This window comes from Triticum aestivum, chromosome 1B (genome assembly GCF_018294505.1).
Source record: "Triticum aestivum cultivar Chinese Spring chromosome 1B, IWGSC CS RefSeq v2.1, whole genome shotgun sequence".
NCBI classification, from domain to species: Eukaryota; Viridiplantae; Streptophyta; class Magnoliopsida; order Poales; family Poaceae; genus Triticum; species Triticum aestivum.
This window is the reverse complement of record NC_057795.1, coordinates 675,422,538-675,444,581: the sequence shown is the minus strand read 5'-3', so window position 1 is coordinate 675,444,581 and position 22,044 is coordinate 675,422,538. Positions and strand designations below refer to the sequence as shown.

General features: G+C 42.6%; 4 protein-coding genes across 7 annotated transcripts; 3 read left to right on the top strand and 1 right to left on the bottom strand.

Moving 5' to 3' along the window:
• Positions 1-365: 365 nt before the first annotated feature.
• LOC123147852 (uncharacterized) lies at positions 366-4,485 on the top strand. 2 transcript variants are annotated; one of them, XM_044567168.1, is made up of 14 exons: positions 366-586; positions 708-852; positions 999-1,039; positions 1,134-1,187; positions 1,277-1,360; positions 1,559-1,647; positions 1,813-1,893; positions 2,191-2,333; positions 2,789-2,830; positions 3,151-3,221; positions 3,308-3,401; positions 3,743-3,824; positions 4,055-4,130; positions 4,246-4,485. In XM_044567168.1, the coding sequence occupies exons 1-13, from the start codon at positions 513-515 to the stop codon at positions 4,117-4,119; spliced, it is 1,065 nt and encodes a 354-aa protein (XP_044423103.1). In that variant the 5' UTR covers positions 366-512; the 3' UTR covers positions 4,120-4,130; positions 4,246-4,485. The 2 variants fall into 2 exon arrangements, with proteins under 2 accessions (XP_044423103.1, XP_044423111.1); XM_044567176.1 differs by having other exon boundaries at positions 367-586; positions 2,194-2,333.
• A 4,739-nt stretch (positions 4,486-9,224) lies between these two features.
• Positions 9,225-9,902, top strand: LOC123147843 (uncharacterized). Its single transcript, XM_044567158.1, has one exon. The coding sequence runs from the start codon at positions 9,336-9,338 to the stop codon at positions 9,771-9,773; it is 438 nt and encodes a 145-aa protein (XP_044423093.1). The 5' UTR covers positions 9,225-9,335; the 3' UTR covers positions 9,774-9,902.
• A 1,635-nt stretch (positions 9,903-11,537) lies between these two features.
• LOC123147824 (transcription elongation factor 1 homolog) lies at positions 11,538-13,594 on the bottom strand. 3 transcript variants are annotated; one of them, XM_044567153.1, is made up of 5 exons: positions 13,393-13,594; positions 12,732-12,872; positions 12,575-12,645; positions 12,099-12,120; positions 11,538-11,997 (listed from the first exon to the last, which is right to left on the bottom strand). In XM_044567153.1, exons 2-5 carry the CDS (start codon positions 12,842-12,844, stop codon positions 11,934-11,936), a joined length of 270 nt encoding a protein of 89 aa, XP_044423088.1. In that variant the 5' UTR covers positions 12,845-12,872; positions 13,393-13,594; the 3' UTR covers positions 11,538-11,933. The 3 variants fall into 3 exon arrangements, with proteins under 3 accessions (XP_044423088.1, XP_044423081.1, XP_044423073.1); XM_044567146.1 differs by having other exon boundaries at positions 13,365-13,577; XM_044567138.1 differs by having other exon boundaries at positions 13,385-13,577.
• Positions 13,595-15,664: 2,070 nt separating this feature from the next.
• On the top strand, positions 15,665-21,682 carry LOC123147815 (uncharacterized). Its single transcript, XM_044567129.1, has 14 exons — positions 15,665-15,911; positions 16,341-16,485; positions 16,968-17,035; positions 17,125-17,178; positions 17,284-17,367; positions 17,545-17,630; positions 17,858-17,938; positions 18,704-18,834; positions 19,484-19,525; positions 20,242-20,318; positions 20,405-20,495; positions 20,588-20,669; positions 20,981-21,053; positions 21,213-21,682. The coding sequence occupies exons 1-14, from the start codon at positions 15,808-15,810 to the stop codon at positions 21,379-21,381; spliced, it is 1,287 nt and encodes a 428-aa protein (XP_044423064.1). The 5' UTR covers positions 15,665-15,807; the 3' UTR covers positions 21,382-21,682.
• The last annotated feature ends 362 nt before the right edge of the window (positions 21,683-22,044 follow it).

Genomic DNA, 22,044 nt, shown 5'->3' with positions numbered 1-22,044 from the left:
ATCAGATTGGCACTTCCAGTACTTTGCCATTTCCTATGTAATTTTTTTGGCGAGGACATTTCCTATGTATATTCTAGCTTCTCAGATTTGCGCGTAGTACACGGCACATTTGACTCCCATCAACTACACACACATTTGATCCTTTTTCTGGATTTCTGAAAACGTGGCCGAAAAAATAAATCACATTACTGAGTGTTCATTTTATTTTAATTTTTTGACAAAATGCATGCTTGTAGGGAAAGGATAGGAACGTGTCTTTGTCTTGGTTTAAAAAGGATACGACTATCCAAAGCAAATGCTAGTAGTATAAGATTAGCCTTGCACACAGCAATCTCTCTCTGTCTGAAAAGAAAAATACCTTGTCGAGCAAGAAAGAAGGAAAGAAAGGAGATGTATAAATAGCAGGCGCGAACGAAGACGAAGGCATACACAAACCCCATCTCCCACACGTCGGCTAGCTGGTGAGACGAAGGCGAAGGACGATCGAGCAGGAAGGAAGCAAACAAGGATCGATGGCGCCAAGGAAGATGGACTCTGTGGTGCCGCCGCTCTCCGAGTTCCCCAGCCCCACCGCCGCCCGCACCAGGTCCGGCCGCCATACGTCTCCATGCATCTCCGTCGTAGCTTCCATGTGAATCGGTCATGCATTATAGTACCTTGCGCAGCATGCAAGCACAGCAATTTATTTTGAATCTTACTCCATGCAGGATGGCCGTGCCGGCGTACGAGATCATGTTCGGCAAGCTCCAGCTTCGCAGCCTGTTCGACGACTACTTCCATCAGCCAGGCAGCGTCAACGCCGGCATCATATTGAAGACGCCGGAGGATCCTACTGTTCAACTCAGCGCCGCCGTATCCTTCCACACAAGAAGAAAACAATTATGCTTGTTCGTTCAACCTGATACGATTTTGACCCCCTTTTTAGTTAATATAAAGTTCCGGGGATATGGAAAGATCACAGAAGTGCTGTTTAACTTTCCTAACTTAAAACTCACTAGATGTCTCCAGCTGGTGGGGAGGCCATGTTTCGGTGGCAGAGGTGCGTGATTACCTTCATATATATGTTCAACCAGCCTATTATATTCTGTGACATGTACCCTAAACACTGATTGGATTTACTGTTTTCTTTGCAGGGATCTGGATAATCCCAACACATATGTGGACCTGCTCGCGTCAACCGCAAAACCGTAAGCGCACGGCTAGCAACATTTACTAGTTGTGTTGTTGCGAGATGTGAATTGTGTTAATTTGGGGTTCTTATGACTTGTATATCCAGTATGTTGCAGGTGAAATCATGTGCTTACTATCCAAAGTATGGCATTGGCGCTTTCGGAACATTCCCTTTGCTTATGGCAAACAGGTAGGCTAACTGTATGTGTTTCTTGGTTGCACATCATGCCTAGAGTTGCTGCGTGTATAGCTTAATTCCGTTAATTCATGTTATGATAAGTGTGTATTTTCATGATTCACTAAAAGATTTTTCTCGTTGTTGATTGATTCTGAATATGATTGCACGCCGTAAGAATGACTAATGAAGTCGAATTTTCCTGGCCCACAGGGGGCAGGGTAAAGAAGATTACGGTGTCATGTGTGTAAGATATGGTTCAAAGAATCTGTCGGTTGGAGCGTCCTTCCTGCCATTTGCTGGTATGCTATTATTTATATCTCTAGTTGGAACTTCGAAGTATGGTACAGTGAAAAATCTATGCCCAAGTAGATGTTCATCTTAGCTTTGAAACAATTCAATTGTTCTATAGTATACTTCTAATTACATGCCATGATATGCTGATAGTATTACTTGTCTTTGCATAGTATCTGGTGAGGTACCCTATGGTGCATGGCTGGTTACGAGGAAAGGAAGATTAAGTGCAGGGGTACAGTACAAGCCACTTGGTGAGTGTTATAACTTATTAAACCTTCAATCGTCATTAGGATCTGTGTTTTACTCCACATAAATATTAATGACCATCATCAAAGTTCATTGCCATTCACATGTATAGTTAGAAACTTTGCCTTATATACAAAGGTCTATGTACATTGTATATTTCCTATATGTTACTAGTCTCAATCAGTAGCCAAGCCAAGTGCAAAAAATAAGCAAGAAAGCCTCGGTCAGATACATATCTTCTAGTTTATCTCTAGTTTGGGCATCAAGAATTTAATTCTACTTTTGTGTCTATAATACGTCAGCAGGTCCAGCAGGTGAAAGCGAGAACACTGCACCTTTCAATGACTTGAAAAACTGGAATTGCGCAATCAGTTATGGCACAGGGTCAACTAGCCTACTCAGCCCTTCATACATTTTTGCTCTAGAGCTTCTTCGAAGAACACAGGTTTGTTGTAGTTTCCTTCTTACCTGATAAGAGACTCGCATATTTTTGTTAACTTACAACACTTAAGGTCTTTTGACAAGATTGTAAACAGAGTATGCTGATGGACACTTGCAAAATGCTATTCCTTTCAACTCTAGTGAATATGAACTCATGTTTCTGAACAATGGATTAATCAACTTTCACTTCTACACATAAGAGTTATATTTTTAGAATTTAAAACTAGTATGTGCTTCATTGTAAAATATCTGGTTTTTGACTTAAAACAGAGTATTCGGTAAATGATCCATCAGAGTGAAATATGGTGCATATGCACGTTTCATTCTCTCTTTGTTTGTTTTAGGCTATTTTTATTTAAAGAGAACAATTCTATTGCTAAAACAAAACCATAGTATGTATTAGGCTACTTTCACCTTTATTGGAACTCACAATGAAATTTTCTTTTCTTTGACGTGCAGCTGGTTGCATCATTCTATAGGCGCCATGTTATCGACACAAAGGTAAGTGTAGTTATATTTCAATTCGTGGTCGAGAGATTATTTCCTCTCGTTTGCCAACTTATTTAACTCTATAACTCTGCTACTAGGGGAGCCTTTCTCCCCGTTTAAAGTTTAAAAAATCAAAAACTCTGACACTCCTCATACTTCAGTTTGACTTCTGTTTTGCGAAGGTTCAGTTGAGTTTTTCAGTTCCATTGAAATACCATGTCAATTTGTTAAAGATAGGCTAATTTGCCTTGTCTGAATGGTAGTATTTTAGCCTCTAGTTGTAGCAAAGCAATATCAGAATTTTATTGGATACCTTTTGTCCCTATCTGTAGGAAATAAAAAAAGGTGTTCCCTTTTTTGGAACCAAAGGCTACGTTGATTTTGGGCTTGAGTTGAACAGAAGGTAAATCTGAAATGCGGAGATATTTCTCGGTTTTGCATTGATCCACCTAAGCACCTGACAACCTTCAGTTCTGTATGATTTTTTAGCTTGGAGAAAGACAAGCCAGCAGAAAACAAGGCGGACGATTCCTTGTTTCAGGTAGCTGCCAGTTGGCAGCCTAATTCAAGTTTATTAGTAAAGGTTAGTTGCACCCCTCTTTATTAATTATATAGGCCTTCTTTTTTTTTGCGAGGTAATTATATAGGCCTTCATTGTGAGATGTTTTATGTATCCCTGTATTAGTATGTCCATATAGAAAAGAAAGAAAAAATCAGTGTGTGTGCATATGTATATACTTCCCTTCTACTCGAATTTGTGTTTCAGTCTGACCTTTGATAAAATTGCAAGCCAAAGTAAGACATGGCATCTGCTAAAATGTTCCCACTAAAATGTGTTATTGCAATGAGTAGACCTTTGTATATAGTTATCTATATCTATTTATGTCTATTTATATCTGAAAATCTGTATTGTTTTCTAAACAGGGGAAGGTGGGTTCCTCCAAGTCGTCTGCTGCTTTGGTGTGCAATTCTTGGTGGAAACCCTTCTTAACATTTAGCGCCACAGGTTCGCATCCTTCAACTTCTTAAGAAATAATCATTTGCGAATATAACTTTTTTATTCTTTTGGCGAAAGGCTACTACCAAACTCGTTTTGCTTCTATTTTTTCGTGTTCCTGCATAGGTCATTAATTATAATTTTTTTTGTTCATCGTGAATTGGGATAGGCTAGCGAAAAGTGTTTACCCTAAGCCTCTGAGTGGTACAACTAAATTAATTATAATTTCTTGCTTGCAGTCGAAAATGATCACCAGCAAGGCACTAGATCATACGGAGTTGGATTCCGTGTCGAGGATATATGATCAGAAGCCAGGTCCGTTATTTATCTTACTGGTTGTATTGTAAACTTAAAAATGGTGCTTTTATCCAAGAGTTCATATTGAATGTTGTGCTAATAAGACTACTTTCCCAATATTATTGGATTGCAGTTACCAAGTAGCTGATTCGGTTTAAACGAGGACTTTGCACCAGATCTTGTGAGAGAGAATGGGAAGAACCGCATATGTGCATTGTCACATTTACCAGCAGGGCTCAGAGCCTACACATAGGATGTTTATTTTGTGGTACCTCGGATTTCGTAAAAGTTACTTGTCAATAGAAAATTTTATTAATTATTATGCTTCATGTATTATTTTGCATTTAGTTAACTCCGGGAGATGATGATATTAGAGGCACACATCATGCAGTGTTGCAAAAATCAGCAAGTATAATAGCATGTTGCTGATGTTTCTGATTGATAGTTCATCAACGATTTCTACATGGACCAACATCTATTATTAGAGCATCTCTAGCAGCGACCCGCAAAATAACCGCCAAAATACGGTTCCGCGTGGAAAATCCTTTCCGACCAGACCTCGCAAACGCGTCCAACCCATAATTTTTTTTGCGGGGCGCGGCATAATTCCCGTCCCAACGCGCGAAAACGCGGGTTCCCCCCTCGGCCCGTCGGCGCCCTGAGGGGCGGGGGGACATTTCAGTCCGCGCTTTTCCCCACCCACCGCCGCCCCTCTCCTCCTCGCCCCGCGCTTTTCCCCACCCCCCGCCACCGGACCGCCGCCTACGATTCCGGCCAAACTAGCCGGCAGGATCACGCCGGAGGGCCGCCACAGCCCGAGCTTGCCCTCCGCCACTTCCTCCTGCGTCGGTGGGCCGGAAAGTTGCAGATCGGCGGTTGTTCGACGCGGCGGCCGGATTTGGCGTTTTCCGACCACCTGTGGCTGCGCCAAGCCATGGATTGGTTGGGGAGCACCCCGCGCAGCCCCGGCAAAGCCCCAACACCGCATGCAAGTACGGGTTCGTTCAGTAGCCGCCGCCGTCGGTTTCTCGGTAAGGATTCGGCCGGCCGGTCGCCGGGCTCAGCGCTCTCGCAGCGGCTCGCTGGCTCGCCGATGCAGCTCATACAGTACGACGACTGCACGCGGACAGTGTTGCGGCTAACTTCTGGCACACCGAAGCACCCCGGATGGTTGTTCTTTAAATGCGAAAACAACGGGGTATGTGTTGTTTCCACTCGGCTTTGTCACTGTATTCTTTGGTTCAATTTCGATAGCTCATTTTGAACATCTTCATGTGTGTAGGAAGATGGATGCTCATTTTGGTTTTGGGAAGGAGAATATATTGATTTATTGATAGAAGTAAACTTAATAGATGTTCGTGCACTCCTTAGTAGAATTGAGGCTAATGATGCGGCTGCATGTGCAATTAGAGAAGAAAGTAGAGGTGAAGCAGCATCTACTTCTTTAGAACCAAAGAAGAAGAACGAAGAATGCAAGATCAAGAATCCGCAGATCAACAACGAATGCATGGAGAAGATATTGGTCCAACTAGTGGAAGCAGTTATGGAAGTTGGATATCTTTTAAAATGCATAATTGTGGTTCTTGTTTTCTTTGGTCTTGCTATTCTAGCAAAGATTTGGTGAATTACTATGTATCCAATGCCGTTGAAGAAAATAAAAAAGTAAAGAAATGTATTTTCATGTGTGAAATTGAAATGCAAATTTCGGATTTGCGGGCCGGCAGGGGCGGCGCCCGAGCAGACCCCGCAAAGCCGACCCGTAAAAGAGCATATTCCGCGAATATCTTTTTTTACGGGTCCGTTTTGCGGGGTCTGACTGTGCCGCCGCCCGCGCCGGCCGCAAAGCCATTTTTCCGCGAATTGTATACGCGTTTTTGCGGTCGGGGTTATACGGGGTCTGCTAGAGATGCTCTTACAATCGCTTTGTTCCCTCATGTTGAATTTGATTCGTGTTAATTTTAAAGCCACTTATAACTCCAAGAGCTTTGTATGAGTTTCTCTAACATATAAACATTTCTTACTATAAAAACAACACCGAAATTGCAATTTACATGTTATAGTATATGTTATTTGAATGATGTTTCTAATATTATACTAATTCTGAAGCATCTTTTATGCTGTCAAATTGCAGATTCTCATGATTGTTGTCCTTCATGAATGTTAGGCTTTGCAAGGTGCAATCATTTCAGGGCTTGCCACTTTTTTTGCTCAGGTCGTATGTACTCAGCACAGGATTTTAGTTGCGTCTTACAATTTCTAGTTGTTTCTCCTTGGCATGGTACATGATAAGAAAAACTGGTGCTTAAATTGGAGAGGTATGGAGATGTAAGATAACGGAGTTGTCTTCCGATATACTCCCTCCGCCCCAAAATAAATGACTCAACGTTGTACTAACTTTGTACTAAAGTTAGTACAAAGTTGAGTCGCCCATTTTGGACGGAGGGAGTACAATATTGAACTTGCCTTGACGAAGGTGATTGTGGCCAACACTGCTGGTAGATTGGCAGAATACTTGAACATATGACAGTTGTAATCTTGGAGCCTCCAAGCAGAGACCTGGTTCTGAAAATGGCCCCTTTGTTGTTAACATCTTATTCTGTTTATTTTCTATAATATGAAAAAAATGTTGGCAAAAACATTCTAAATCCCCTCCAAGTTTATGTGGTTCTCCAAGTTTATGCATGGCTAATCAGGCCGATCCTCATGCTACTTGGAGGTTTGCAGTGGCTGGCAGGTGGGCCTTCGTGCTGGGACTGTGTGCATTCCTATTTGACGCTGAAGGCGCAACACAGTGCTGGGCTCGGCCCATTTTCATTTTCTGTTCTTTTTAAAGATCAGCCTAAAAAAATATGTGTATGGGAGGATTCGAACTCCAACCCTCCTCGTTCAGTCCGACAGCTTCTTCTCTTGTGCAAAATTATTTCTTTTTTTCTCTTCTTCAATCATAGAGCTTAAAAAATGACATCTTTATATGTTTTTTCTTTCTGATTTTTTTTCTATTTGGCAGTTTTTCTGTGATTTTTCCATGTTTACTTTTTTCCTTTTTTTTCTTTTGATTAATTAGCAAACTTTATTCAAAAAATTTGTCAACTTTTCCTGAGAATCTATGAACTTGTATTCAATTTCATAAACTCATTTTAAAAATTAACAACCTTTTTCCAAATTTTTGAACTCTATCAAAAATCGATTAACCTTTTTTTCAAATTCCTGAACTATTTTTCAAATAAATGAATTTTTTAAAATTAATGAACATTTTTTCAAGTTCGATGAACATTTGTTTCAAATCCGTGAACGTTTTTCAAACACATGACCATTTTTCATGGTTGTGAACTATTTTCATAACTTAGTGCACTTTTTTCATTTTCATGAACTTTTTTCAATTTGTCAACTTTTTGAATGCATTAACTTTTTTGCATTAGCCAAATTTTTTATGCATGTTCGTGAACTTTCCAAACTTATTTATCCAAAAATTCACGTTTTTCACTAATGTTTTCAAATAATTAAAGGGTCTCAGCGAGGTATGTTGGTTCTTAAAACAATTGGCGCTGCAGGGAGCCACTAGCACCTAGTTGGTTTAGCGGTTAGGCAAACTCGAAGACGAGTGGAAAGGCGTGAGTTTGATTCTTAGAGAGACATTCGTTCTGCGTGCGCCTTCATGGGCCGGCCCACCAGGCGCTGGTATAGGCGCCAACTACCCTCTGCGGCGTCGGATAGGCACTCCTTTCGGTATGACCAATTTATTGTGGACGGTCCATGTTGTGGGGCCATTTAGTTAAGCGGTGTGGTCATTGGCTTGTGGGATAGAGCTGGTTGTGTTTGCGTTTGTTCATATCAGTCGACGGTTTAGTGCTTGTCCACAATACATGAAGATCGGATGCTCACGTAAGATAGAACACAGAAGATAGTCCAGACTATGATGCCATTGTATAGGAGACCATTGACGATGGTGCTACTGTGCAGTAGCACGAGACATAACTACATGCAAATCGGGCCAGTACACAAAATATCATGTGAAAACTAGATATAACACATACTTACCAATTACCATATACCGCGTCAAATCAAGCACCCACAGCTCACCACGGACCGGTGTGCCATTCACATTGACCATCTTCCAACAAAAAATGAAAATTAAACAATTACACACACCCTGATCCACCATCAACGTTGCGTGGCCCAGGCCCACCTAAAATCACATATGAAGAACTCACGCTATAGCCGCAATTGCGGTCCCAGGTCCACCTAAATTACATTCCTATTAGCAATTGCCTACAGGCGAGAGAATCGGGGCGGCCCATCAGCGCAATAGCTTGTTGCCGCTCATGCTTCGCTGTAGGTTCGCTCACTCTCTCTGATTTTCTTTTTTATTTTCTTTTTAGTTTTGTTTTCTTTTTTTCTTTGTTTTTTCACCAATTTTCTTTGGTTTTTGTTTCTTTGTTTTCACTTATTTATGTCATTTCTTTTCTTTTTTTGTTTCTTTGTCAGTTTTAATCGGTATCTTAGTTCTAACACATGTCTAGTTTTGGTGAGTACAAAATGTACGTTTTTAGCGGACACGTGAAACATTGTTTTATCGACTTTGGACATTTTCAAATACATGATGTAAATTTTTTTAAATAGATGTTTTTGAAAAGCGGAAATATGTTTTTCATAGTCACAAACATTTTAAAAAGTTATCTACATTTTTTTAAAGCTGTGCTAACAATTTTTTATACTGTTTAAACATATTTCAGATTCATGTTTCTAAAGTTTATTTCCGCAAAAAAAATGTTTCTAAAGTTTGTAAGTAAATTTTAGTTTATAAATGTATCCGTTTATTTTTAAATAAAAATAAAAATAAAAAATTCAGATGATGCCAGCATGAGATCACAGATCAGCAGGACAAGTCACACGTTCTGTAGGCGGCACATAGCCGCACCCCAATGGTCCCGTCACGAACATACTAAGCGTGGCGTGGCGTGGCGTGGCGTTGGCCCAATCCTCGCGTCCGTCCTCTAGATGTCGCCTTCCGCTTCCGCCACCTTCCATCACTCTCCAGACTCCTCCCCAACCTTCCACCGCACACGCACTCTCTAGACTCCTCCATCGCCACCTCACCCGAGCCCGCCGGCTCCCTACATAAGCCCCGCCGCTGCGCCGTGTCGCTCTCCACCATCACATCCCACCCACACAGCGCGACTCAGAGTTCCAGACCAACAGCTACAGGAGAGGAGAGCTCACAAGATGGCGCACATGCGCGTGGTGCACCGGGACGAGGAGGGCCACAAGGTGGCGGAGAAGGTGCCGGTGCCGGAGACGAGGCGCCCGGACACGGCCAGGCACGTGGAGCGCAAGCTGGAGGAGCAGGGGCTGCACCGGCTCGAGCGCCACCCGGCCAACGCGCCCCGGGGCGTCGGCATCGGCGCGCCCCCGCCCAAGTCCGGCCGCGGCGGCAAGTACACCTGGGAGGGCCCCGAGGGGCTCGTCGACAGCGAGCTCGACCCCGCGCCCGCCGCCATCGACCGCAACGACCCCAACTACGAGGAGGAGGAGGAAGGTGGGGCGCAGGACGAGGCGGTTGTCGGGGAGGTGGAGGTCGCCAAGGTGGCCCAGGCCCGGGCGGGCGTCGCCAGGGTCGAGGTCGCGCCGCCGCTCCTCCAGGAGCACGACCACCAGAAGTAGGAGCTGATCGTGTGCGTGCGTGTGTGTCGTGTTGATCTTCGTTTCGTCTGCGCTCTGCTTACCAATACCATGCATGTGTGTAACAAAAGATAAATAATAATCAAGCGTGGAAGTGGATCAGTTAACCTCTGTCATCATGCATCCCTCTGGTTTCTTCTGATTCTTGCTCCACTGATTTTGTGCTTGGATGTCTTAAGGAGGGAGTATGCTTCCATAACCGATTTCAAGCGGCCGTCGACACTGTAACGGGGGAGTGGCTCGTGCTAACAGCCAGAGCATACAGGGAACTCTCAATGTCTGACGGGCAAATTGCCCACTGTTAGCACAAACCTCTCATCTAACAATTAAACAGAGTCGAAACACAAGTCTAGATGTGTCTAGGAATGAGATAATTTTCTTCAGAAAGGTCTCTCCTAGAAGCTTAACCATATCCACAGAGGCACACACGGTCAGAGCAGAGTTCTTTCTCTTCAAAAGCACTCGGGATAATTCAGACTACCACAGCTCGCGGAGAAACATAGGGGAATTTCAGCTTTTGGAGATTGCGGAAGAAGAGGGTAATATAGACAGGGGGGGCTGGGGAGAAATAGGAGTCTTTAGGGCTTCTCTTCTCCAATGCAATGTGATCCCTGCCAAGATATTAAGTGGTACAAGTTCACTTTATTTATTGCCAAAACAGATGTCAAAAATTATATTATTTTTTTCATGTACGCTTCTGTATCTACTATTTATTGGAATAATTTTCCATTGGTGTACTTTTCAGAGAAGATAAGTCAAGAGGGCTGCGGTTTCTGTACTTCAGAAAAGAGACGGCTTCTGAAAACAAAAAAGGCTACTAGCTTCGTGTATATCTTGACTGTTGCTATTTCTATTTTGTTCCATCATCCCCTTTGTCAGGTATACCTATAGTTTGTTGCCGCAGTTTGAGATTCAGCAAGGAACTGCAAGGAGATCCAACTGTTTTCTTTAGCTACTGATGATACCTGAGTTCTGAGTATGTATATACATCTTGAGAGATGTGTAGGAAGAGTGGTGCTCTCTGCTGCTGGAAAAACAGAGGGTGCTACTCCTGTAGCAATATAAATAGGCAGCCAAACACAAGCGTAGCCTCAAGTAATTTCTTTAAAAAATTGTTCAGTAGTTTCTTTAAAAAAATGTGCAGTCACTCCCTTACTTCTGAAACCCCAAATACTACCACTACACTGTCTTATATTAAAAAGAATGTGCAGTAATTTCTTTTGCATATACTGTGTTAGTGAGCTAAGTAAATAAAGTACACTACCTTCCCTAAGCTCTGCTGCACACCGTGATAAATTCCTTTTGAAGTTATCTATCCAGTATCCATCCTGGAAAACAAGTGCAGCATGCTGTTAGAGTGGCTGCAGTTTGGAATAAACCATTGCAATTACTGGCCTCTTCTATTTCTCTGAAATTAAAGCAGGACCCTTACAAGGCAATTGTTAATTGATTAATGATCTTTGTTGCAACCAGCATAGCATAAAATCAAGTCTGCCTTGCAAACAAATTAAACCAAACTGTTTCTATCACGCAACTTGAAAGCATCGTCTTGTTTTTCTTTGAAAAATTGCTGAGAACAGCTAACAAGTTAACAAATCTACGGTTTATACATGTTTACGAAGTTTGGGGCAATCCTTTGAACCACATGACATACTTCGAAATATAGTGTCCCTGGGCTGGTAAGAGAATTTTCCATACTGGCATGCACATCCCAAAAGTAGCATACATTCGACGATTCACAGTTCATGGTCTATCAAACAACCACCGTACCATAAGTGTAAATTCTTGACTTAACTGTTCACAGAACATCCTCCCAAACGGCATGTCTCAAGTACTCCCTCTGTAAACTAATATAAGAGCATTTAGATTACTAAAGTAGTGATCTAAACGCTCTTATATTTGTTTACGGAGGGAGTACAAATTTTTTGCAGGTACCGAGATTAGGTGTAATCTCAGCCGCTATATCAAGGTTTACAAATACAGGTACACGATATCATCGGTCGTGTATTAAGCACGGGACAAACTGCCTACTAACGTTTCAATCGGCCAGTACATTGTTACAATGCTACTACAGATATGGCTGACGGTGGCAGTAAATGGCAGCAACACATTGAGGTCATAGAGTATTATAGTTACACTTGCTCATGCACCATCGTCATCTTCAACAGTGTTGACGCGCTCGCACTCATCGATCCATTCGCTGTATCTGCAGGACAAGGGGTTCAATTTTCAGTTCCAGGTGTGGTGCGGATAAACCTGACGGAGTTGCAACAACGAGTAAAGAGTTATTTGTTGGATTCGACTTACACATCAATAGCTTCAGTCAGCGCTGCACCAAAGAGAACAGAGAATTAGTACAATTCTGAGAACATTAGCTCAACAAAGCTAAACAACTAGTACTTAACACTGTATTTCCTTTACAGGATATAACATTATCATACAGGTCCAGTTCTGATGAATGCAGGTTTGTTTCGAGTAATTCAGTTAACTCAGACTAGGGACATGATAAAATAGGGAGACACATGGCCGCTCTATTAATGACCTAGTTGATTAGTGACTAAACCCCCAAGTGTATGAAATGGGAATGGCTGTACGAAATTTGCAGATAAGCTATACCATGTTCCTAGAGTTGCAAGCAATCAATCAATCATTTGGTTGAGAAGGAACAAAACCAATGAGATGTCTGGTGTGGAAATTTTTTTCCAGCTGAAAGTCAATCAGTATGGCACCTACGTCTACATTAGATGGTACAATCTGCGGTTGCGTGTCTAATTCATACATACCATTTGCAGTGGTGCTGAAGCTTTCCTGGCAGATTTGACAGTTAGCCTCACCAATCAGATTCTTCAGATCACTGAAGGAAGAAAGAGAAGGCCAGTCACAATGTTGAATGGATAGCCATTCCAAATTAAGAAGACAACAGGTGAAGATAGTACTAACATCCGGCATTCGACGCTGCTCCCATGGTTGCAGAATGGGCAGGAGAAGACGGTATCGAGCTTGTCCATCCGCTTCCTAGGGGGTGGCTTAGCGGCCGCCTTCCTCTTCCCCATGGCTCGACCTCTCTCCTTACTTCAAAATCTACAAAGAGCAGCAGCAGTTATAATCTATCTATCAAATGATGATAAGACATAGAACACACTACTGGATATTCTAGTCGCGAAGAAATCATTACTGAATACTCCAAGTGCAGAGTATATTTAACCTAAAAGATGCAGTAACTGTACACACAAGGGTATCCAAGTGCAGAGTACTAATTATTACTACTGTAACTATTAACCTAAAAAGCATCAAGCTATCACGCATCATCTTGTACTAATAAAAATCATAAAATCAACCGAAATTTGTAACGACGCAAGATATAGATCGTATCATCCGCAGACCAATCGTACTCGTATCCACAAACTCGGATCCAGGAACACGCCCTGCCGCCATGGACACTGCAGGGGGAGCAGATCTACCCAGAATTGGAAGGTCCCGTCCCTACCCTAGCGGAACTAGCAGCCGATTGGTTTGACAGAGAGAATCGATGCCGCGAAGGAACAACCTAGCTAGCTGCTCATACATACATACCACAAAGGGAGGGAGGAGACCTGGTGACCTGCTTGCGAGGAAGAAGAGAAACGGCGACGTCGGCGCAGGTCCCCGATGGATTCAGGCGGCGGCGGGTAGATCCGCCCCCCGGCGCTGGAGGGGAAGGGGAAGGGGAAAGGGGAGGGACGAGGGGGTGGAAGGTGGGGAATCGACTAAGGCAAAAATTCTTCTTCTAAATATCCACACAAGAAAAAAAATGTAAGGGCAACCTCACACGCAATCGTCGTTGTTTATCAAACTGGGACCCACCCATGTTTCAATTTCAACTCACTTTGAGCATCTACAACCGAAATATGCAAAATCAAGGGGCCTTGGGCTCCGCATTTTCCATTCTTTTTTTCAATGTTTTTGATATAGCTTACCACTCTTGTCTTGTCAAGTGGTAATTTTCATTCTTTTAATTTGATATAGCAGCAGGAAGAAGCACGCAGCAGGCGAGGCGAGCGGCCGACGGTGGAGGACAGAGATGCGGCCGGCGTGGCTGAGAGGGCGGCCGGCAGAAGATGGCCGCGACAGGAGGCGGCGCGAGGCAGGGGAGGCAGGGCGTCACCCTTATCCATTCCCCTTCGATGCCGGCGAGGTGGTCGGGCGGGAGCCCGACTCTGTAGCGACGGGTTCGGGGAACAGGAGAAGACGACCGTGCGGGGACTGGACCACTGGGCCGGTTCGGTGGCAAGGCCCGGGGGTAAGGGAAATCCCCCTTTTCATCGTCCTTTTGGTTTTTAATGTATTCTAATATGTTTCTCCTTTTTAACACCATTTTCTATTTATTCTTATATCAACTAAATGGATTTTGTTAATTGTGAAACTATGCACACAATTCGAGCACAATATTTTTAGGTGGCACAAAAAGTTTGGGGCCAAAAGGAAATACATAAAATTAGGTTTATATTTAATTGGTTATTTTAACTACTGTTGGACCTCTTATTAATTTGACAAGATTTAATTTCTGGATCAAATAATGTTGGGCTCAACATGTCAAAGATCAGTGGAATTTATAGAATATGGTGAACATTTTAGTTTTACTGTTTGACAAAATAATTTATTTGACTTTATTTTAAATTTGAATTGGGCTTTGATTTTTATCAAGTGGCAGTTTGGCTTAGCAAGCCTGATGACGTGGCATCATTAGGGGGAGGTCACTGTAGCTAACGACTTGAGGTGTTACATAATCTTCCCAGTTCGGAAATTTCATTGTTAAATGATTGGGGAATATATCACACTATCCATTAGTTCAGTCAAGCTCACCACAAGTCCACACATTATTGCCAATTGAGTAAGTCTTATTGGCGGGGAGAATAGGCTATGTGTGTGTGTGTTAGAGAGAGAGAGAGAGGGAGAGAGAGCGAGGAAGAGGGAGGGGGAGAAAGAGTGTGTGTGAGGATTTGATGGTAAAAAAGGTCGCCAATGTCGTAATATTAAACTCTTAAAGTTAACGTGGCCCCATTGCAACGCACAGACGTTCTTTTAGTTTAAGTGGGATGGAAATGAAAGTTGAGGGAGCCAACTCCTACCCTTTTTCACCGATTCCCCTTTCTCACTTGTTTCTTTCTTCATATTTCACCGGTTTTCTTTGTTGTTCCCCCTATTTTTCAACACATGTCTAGTTATCTAATTAACATTGTATATTATCCGTACACATCAGGTACTTTTTTATGCGCAATTAACATTTTTCAAATACATGATTAGCATTTTCTCCAAACATATGTTTTGATGTATTTTTTTTCATACACATTGTAGATTTTGGGTACACAACTAAATTATTGTTTTATACATGTTTGACATTTTTAAGATACGATTGGTTTTCAAATACATGGTTTTGAACATATCAACATGGACTCTAGTTCAATACTTTTACACTGCATGAACATTTCTTTTAAATGCGTGATGAACTTTTTCAATATTCAATAGGTAATGTAATGCATGGAATACTTCAAAATGTAAGGAAAAAAAAGGAAAAAAAACTTGTTGCGCAAATTGTTTTAGGGGGGTTTATTTTATTTTTTGAGAATCCCAAATCTTAGGTCATGTGCTTGGGATACAAATGGGATTTGTTTTTTTTTTGTTTGTTTGAGGAAACGGGACACAAATGGGATTGTTTTTGAGTGCTGATGCATGCGCACCTCTGTTGGGCCGGCCCACGTATCCCTCTCCCTGAAAAACAGTCGCCCAATGGTGGAGCAATGTTCCCTAAAAAAACAAAAAAAAAAACATTGGTGGAGCAATGCGGTGTTGCGCTTCAAATGCCAACAGCTGTCATCCCCACGGTCCCAGCGTAACGGGCTGTTCTGTTTCTTCTTCTTCTTCTCCCCCAAGTTGATCTCCCCCTCCCCCAGCAGCAACAAACCGCCGCGCGATTCGCCGCCGGCGTTGAGCTCTCGGCCCTCGGCTCTCGGATCTCCCAGCCGCGCGCGCGTCCCCGATGGGCTCCCTGTTGAGCAGCCTGTTGGGCAAGCCGGAGCCCCCGCCGCCCATGGTGCTCGTGCCGCCGCTCTTCGACTACCCGCCCATCGCCGCCCGCACCAGGTCCGTCTCCCCTCCCCTCCCCTCCCCTCCCGTCCCCTGCGCGTCAAATCCGCTCCGACCCCTCCCGATCCAGTCGGTCGGTAGCGGCGACCGCGGGTCTGACTCCAAGTGTCAGTCAGGTTGCGCCGTGCGGTTTCATCAGTGGCCAAGGGTTCCTAATCTCCGTACTAATCCATCCACTAATGACCATGATTAGCGACCCCTCGTCGTCTATACAATATACATTCGCGAACGAAGCGATAGATATGCGATTTCTTTCTACGATGCCACTGACTCACACCTGCTGATCGATCAGGGCCATTGGGCGGGTAATACAGTCGTGATTCTAAAATTCTGACAGCACGTCTATGAGCACATGGAAGCGGCAATTGATCCTCCGTTGCGATTTACTCAAGTGTTTTTTTTTTGTCTTTTGTCTTGGCCACGCAGGATGTCGGTGCCGGCGTATGAGCTCATGTTCGGGAAGCTCCCGCTGGGCAATCTGTTTGAGGACTACTTCGATAACGCGGGGACCGTATCCTCCAGGATCATGCTCAAGCCGCTGGAAGATCCTCACGTCGATCTGGTCGCCAACGTATCCTTTGAGACATGAATTTTCATTACCACATTGTTTTCTATTCTGCTGCATCTGTCCAAGTTAGGTAGGTGGGCATGAGGATCAGTGGATCTACAAATGGTTCCTTCCTGTAACTTCTCAATTGCTTCATGGTGATAACATTTTTTGCCTGTTCTGTCAATTGCAATAAAACTGCATTCCATTTGGATGCTACCCTTCTGATGCAAACCACCAATCTCCACTGGGTAGCCTCGTCTACACTATGCACAAGCAACAATTTTAAGATTGCCAACAGTGCTTCATACCACCTTGGTGCTGGAAAGTATTTTCAGCTGATGTGCAGGTTTATAAAGCTGTACCCATACCCTTGTGTTCTTGACTTGTAGAATGATTATAGGTCTTGCAATTGAAGTGCCAAGATGTTTTATACTAATGCAGTACACTGTCGATTGACACCTAGTTATTGCAAGCGAAGTCTTTGCCTACCTTAATATCACTAGGTATCTGCAGCTGGAGATAAAGCTAGTGGAACAGAAGTAAAAGGAGACGCTCTATTTCGCTGGCAGAAGTACGTATTCCATAATTTACCAGCACTCTGTATTTATGCATTCTTTGTTCTATTCTGACACAAGAAATGCTTTACTGTCTTCTTTTTAGATATTTGTATGATCCCCATACCTTTGTGGATGTTCAAGTGTCGACTTCAGAACCGTATGTGCTTTCTTGTTGGTTGGATAATACTGTTACTGCATTTGTTATTACTTATTCTGAAAATTGCATAGATGATGCTATTTTGGCTCATACTTGTTTATTCAGCATGCTGAAGCTGAGGTCATGTGCTTACTTCCCTGAGTATCATCTTGGTGCATTTGGGACAATCCCTTTGCTAATGGGAAACAGGTAAACTACATATCTAGTTGCTGTTGCAAATCAGGGAAGCCTTTGTTATTTTGAGAAATGTTCCCCAATATGATGTTAGACGTTTTTTTTTTTGGGCAAACTATGTTAGACATTTTCATTGTCAGTTTCAGTTGATATAGTTGGAAACCATGACAGTGAGGGAATTATGTTTTTCAGACTGTCTTCTGAGGACTATGCTGTCCTGGGTGTGAGATATGGTTCAGAGAATCTATCAATTGGAGCGTCCTTTGTGCCATTGCCTGGTATGTGTCATTTATGTCTTATGTGCTTTCTGAATTGTGTTTAAAGATTATACATAACGAAGTAGAAAACCCACTTAATTTGGATCCATCTAAAGGATTAGAATTATTGCCGAATAATATGCTTATATCCAATCTTTTCTTGGTTATATTGAGTTTATTTTTACTATAATTTCAATATATATTATATTGAAAGCACTAATACCTGCTGACATTACCTTTGTTTGCAGAATCTGCTGAGGTGCCTTATGGAGCATGGTTGGTTGGGAGAAAAGGGAGTTTATGTGCAGGAGCACAATATAAGCCACTTAGTGAGTGTTATTCTCTGAATGATAACTTATTATTGTTAGCAAAATGCTCAACAAATAGTAGTGCCAGACTGCCAGTTCATCAACCTGTAAAATTCCAACACCTTAGTAGATAGGTAGAAGATGTAACTAAAAATCACTATCTTGCTGAGTCTCATTAACATTTGATGATGGTTCTGGGTTTCTGCTTGAAGCGGAGCATAGGAGCACCGTAAAGAGTTGCAGCACTGGTTGTTCATCTGTTACAATTCTTTTGTGTATAGAAACAGCCTCTTACAGAAATGTAGGGAAAGGCTGCGTACTATAGACCCAAAGTGGTCGGACCCTTCCCTGGACCCTGCGCAAGCGGGAGCTACATGCACCAGGTTGCCCTTTTATAGATGCATGTAAATTTCCCATCAGTTATCACTCTGATGATTTGCATTTGCTTCGTTTTCTTCACCACCAAAGGATGCATGTTCTATTTATCAAGCCCTATTAGCATATAGCTTCTTTAGTCATGAAATCACAAAGAATGGAAGTACGTCGCAATTCTGAATATTTTCTATTCCTATTCTATTTTCCAACATTTTCCCCTCTTGTTGTAATATTTGACTGAAATGTAATATTTGCAATGTTATGATATGTACAATCAGTTTCTGCTTTAATGGCAGTTGTTTTTTCTTCATGCATGTAGTCAAGGAGATGAGGACATTCAGTTTCTTATTTGCACTTTATGAGATTTTCTGAGTTATTAGATTTATTGCTCTTGTGACCATTCTGTAATAGGTGGAAACAAACATCCTATGCCATACACGGACCCGAAGAACTGGAATTATGCAATCAGTTATGGTGTGGCCTCAACAAGCCCTCTCAGCCCTTCATTCAATTTTTCCCTAGAGCTTGCCAGAAACACACAGGTCTGTTCTAGTTTTTGCTGTTTCGTTGATTGGAAAGTTCGCTTGCATTTGCTAGGATACTTTAATAAGGCTATAAACAAGACATTATGACAGATAATTTGCCCTTTCAATGGATGTGAAATCTAGAACTAGCTATATATATGTTGAGGTGTCTTTTTCTCAAGAAAAAAATGCTGGTTGGAAAACATTATATGTTGATATATCTGAATATATGTAGGCAACAGTGAGTTTGCACAGAGTAATTCATATATGCATGAGTACCTCCCCATGACACATCACTATGGGGACAAGCTTCAACACCTATTAGATAGTTAGAGTTGGACTAGTATTTAGAATTTGGAGACAGAGGGAGTACATACTGTGACAATACATGTTTCTTTGTGAAAAAATGTTTTTCACCTAAGCATCAAAGAATTCTATCTTTAGTCACATAGAAGCGTGCCATGAAACAGCTGGCCTGATACATATTGTTTCTCTTAATTTTCTTTCTCTTAGGGAGCAATGGTGCACTTCATTAAAAAAACTACTACATAAACTAAATTGTTATTTATTATGGTAGTTAAAGAAAACCTTGATATCTCTAACACTAACTGTGTTTACCTTCACCGAGTCTCATGGTCAATGGAATTTTGTTTTCCCTGATGTGCAGCTTATTGCATCATTCTATCAGCACCTGGTTGTTCAAAGAAGGGTAAGGACACTTCTCTTTGATTGTGTATTTTGCTTATTCGGAAAGAGTTATTGGTTTTCTGTCATCTCTATGCAACTAATTGGTTACGGAGGTGCCTGTCTTTGATAAGATGAAACTAATTGGTATTATCTGTCTTTGATTAGATAAAAACAAATAAGAACATCAAGCCTTTTATGCTGCATGTGGATCCTGACTTGTAGTTCCTTTGTCCTGTTTCAGTGTTGCAATAGTCAATATGTTAGACAAATACATATTAGTAAAAGAACTGAGAAAGCACAAGAATGATTATCTTTTTAGTAAGAGGGTAAGATTACAAAGTTCATAAGATAAATAACGGTCCATGCTACTTTGCCTGCTGTTGCCAATATAACAGGCACATAGTAAGAAGAGGTGCCAAATCTAATTTTTGTTAGAGGATAGAAGAATCTCCAAGAGATGTGTACTTAGCCACGAATTTGGTTAAACTCCACCATGCTTTGACTGAAATTGAAGATGCCAGTATGTCACTATGCGTACAGATGATGTTCCATGCAATTGGCAATTGATGCTTACAGTTAAAATTTCTGTGTCGCTAAGAAATGCTTTATGACTATTCATACGTATCATTCCTTTTCCCCCCTAGCTGTTTGCTTCTTATATTTCCTGGGTTTACTGTATGTTAATTTTAATCATGGTATCCAAGCTTGTTGAGAGTGTATGCTGCTTGTATCCATCAGATAAAAAACCCTTTTGAAGATGATCAGGTTGTTGGGATCACAAACTACATTGACTTGGGGCTTGAGTTGGCTACAGGGTAAGCCTTATACTGGAATAAACATAACTCTTGTTTTTCTTTCTCATGACATCAACTGATTAACTCCATTTTCACACTGTTGTTAGGATTGATAAAAGTAAACCAGCAGAGAGTGGCAACAACTCTTTGTTTCAGTTAGGTGCAAGCTGGCAAGCTAACAAGAACTTCCTACTGAAGGTTAAGTAGACCCACACGTCAATGGGACCTGTAAACAATTCTTATGTGGACTCATTTGCTTCTGACCACCGTTGCTCTGTTCTTGTCAACAGGGAAAGCTGGGTCCTTCCAAGTCCTCCGTAGCTCTGGCATTCAAGTCATGGTGGAGACCATCCTTCACATTTAGCGTCACAGGTGCGCAACCTTGTCTTTATACTTCTGCGTGCGAACAAGAGCGGACAGCAGCACGTATTTCCTGAAGCAAAATGGCTCATATTCAGAACAACCAAACCCACACTACCGTTTTGTGTGTCGATGTATGCATTCTGATGAAGTAGAGAAACTGAATCCACAAAACATAAAAAAATGATTCTGTGCGTCGATGTATACATTCTGATGACGTAGAGAAACTGAATCCACAAAACATAAAAATGGAAAAGTGGTTTCAAATTATCGTCTGAGGACTTGATACAACTTGGAGCTGACTCCTGCTGCTACGTTTGCAGCGGAGAACGACCACTCGAAGGGGACGACGTCGTGCGGCTTTGGAATCCGCGTCGAGGATCTCAGGCAGCCCAGGTACCACCGCTTCCTTCTGTGGGATGATTGCGACATCTCTGTGCGAGGCTTTCTTTCTTGCGACTGCCTTTCATCAGCGGCGTGGTGTGATGTATCGCTGGCTATTTACTGACCGAGGATGGATGCTATGGTTTGTTGTTTGTGAAAAAACAAATGCAGCTACGAGCGGGCAGACCCGAACTACGTGATGATGTCGACGAACAAGGAGCACCTGGCGCCGGCCGCCCTGCGCGAGTTCGGGCAGCGGCCCATGTTCCAGGCGGACGTGGACTCGGGCAACTTCGACCACCTGCCCACGGAGCTCAGGCCCATGAGCAAGATCATCTAGGAACTCGAGCCAGCAGTCGCCGCAGGACCTTGGGCGAGTAGAGTTGCTCTGAAAAGACTTGTAGATTTCAGTTTCAGGCCGGTTTGAGGTTGACTTGGCGAGAAGTTGTAGGTTTGAGGTTCAGTTTCAGGCTATTCCACTTAGTAGACATGTAATAGGAGGATGTAGGCAGTCAAGTTGTGGTGATGGTTGAGCCGAGCGTGCTGAAGTATTTAGTCGGCCAGATGGTTTGCTAGCCAGGCAGGACAGAGCAAAGGCCATTTGAACTAGGCATGTGAGTGATACATTTGCATTTCATTTACTTAGCCAGCTCTAGATTTTTGTTTTGTTTCTTGGGCGGGGTTGATAACCATGGAACCCTGGGATGGCGCTAGGAAGGACAGGACAGGGAAGCAAGATAAGTAAGGCGGCCACATCACACTTACTCCCTGTGGAGGTGACTAACAACAACAAAGCCTTTAGTCCCAAACAAGTTGGGGTAGGCTAGAGGTGAAACCTATAAGATCTCGCAACCAACTCCTGGCTCTGCCACATGGGTAGCAAACTTCCGCGCACCCTTGTCCATAGTAGCGAATTGTTTAGCATGTGATACACCCTGTGAAGGTGACTGACGTAAACAAATCAAATCACCAGAGTAGCAAATTGTTTAGCATGTCTTGGAAG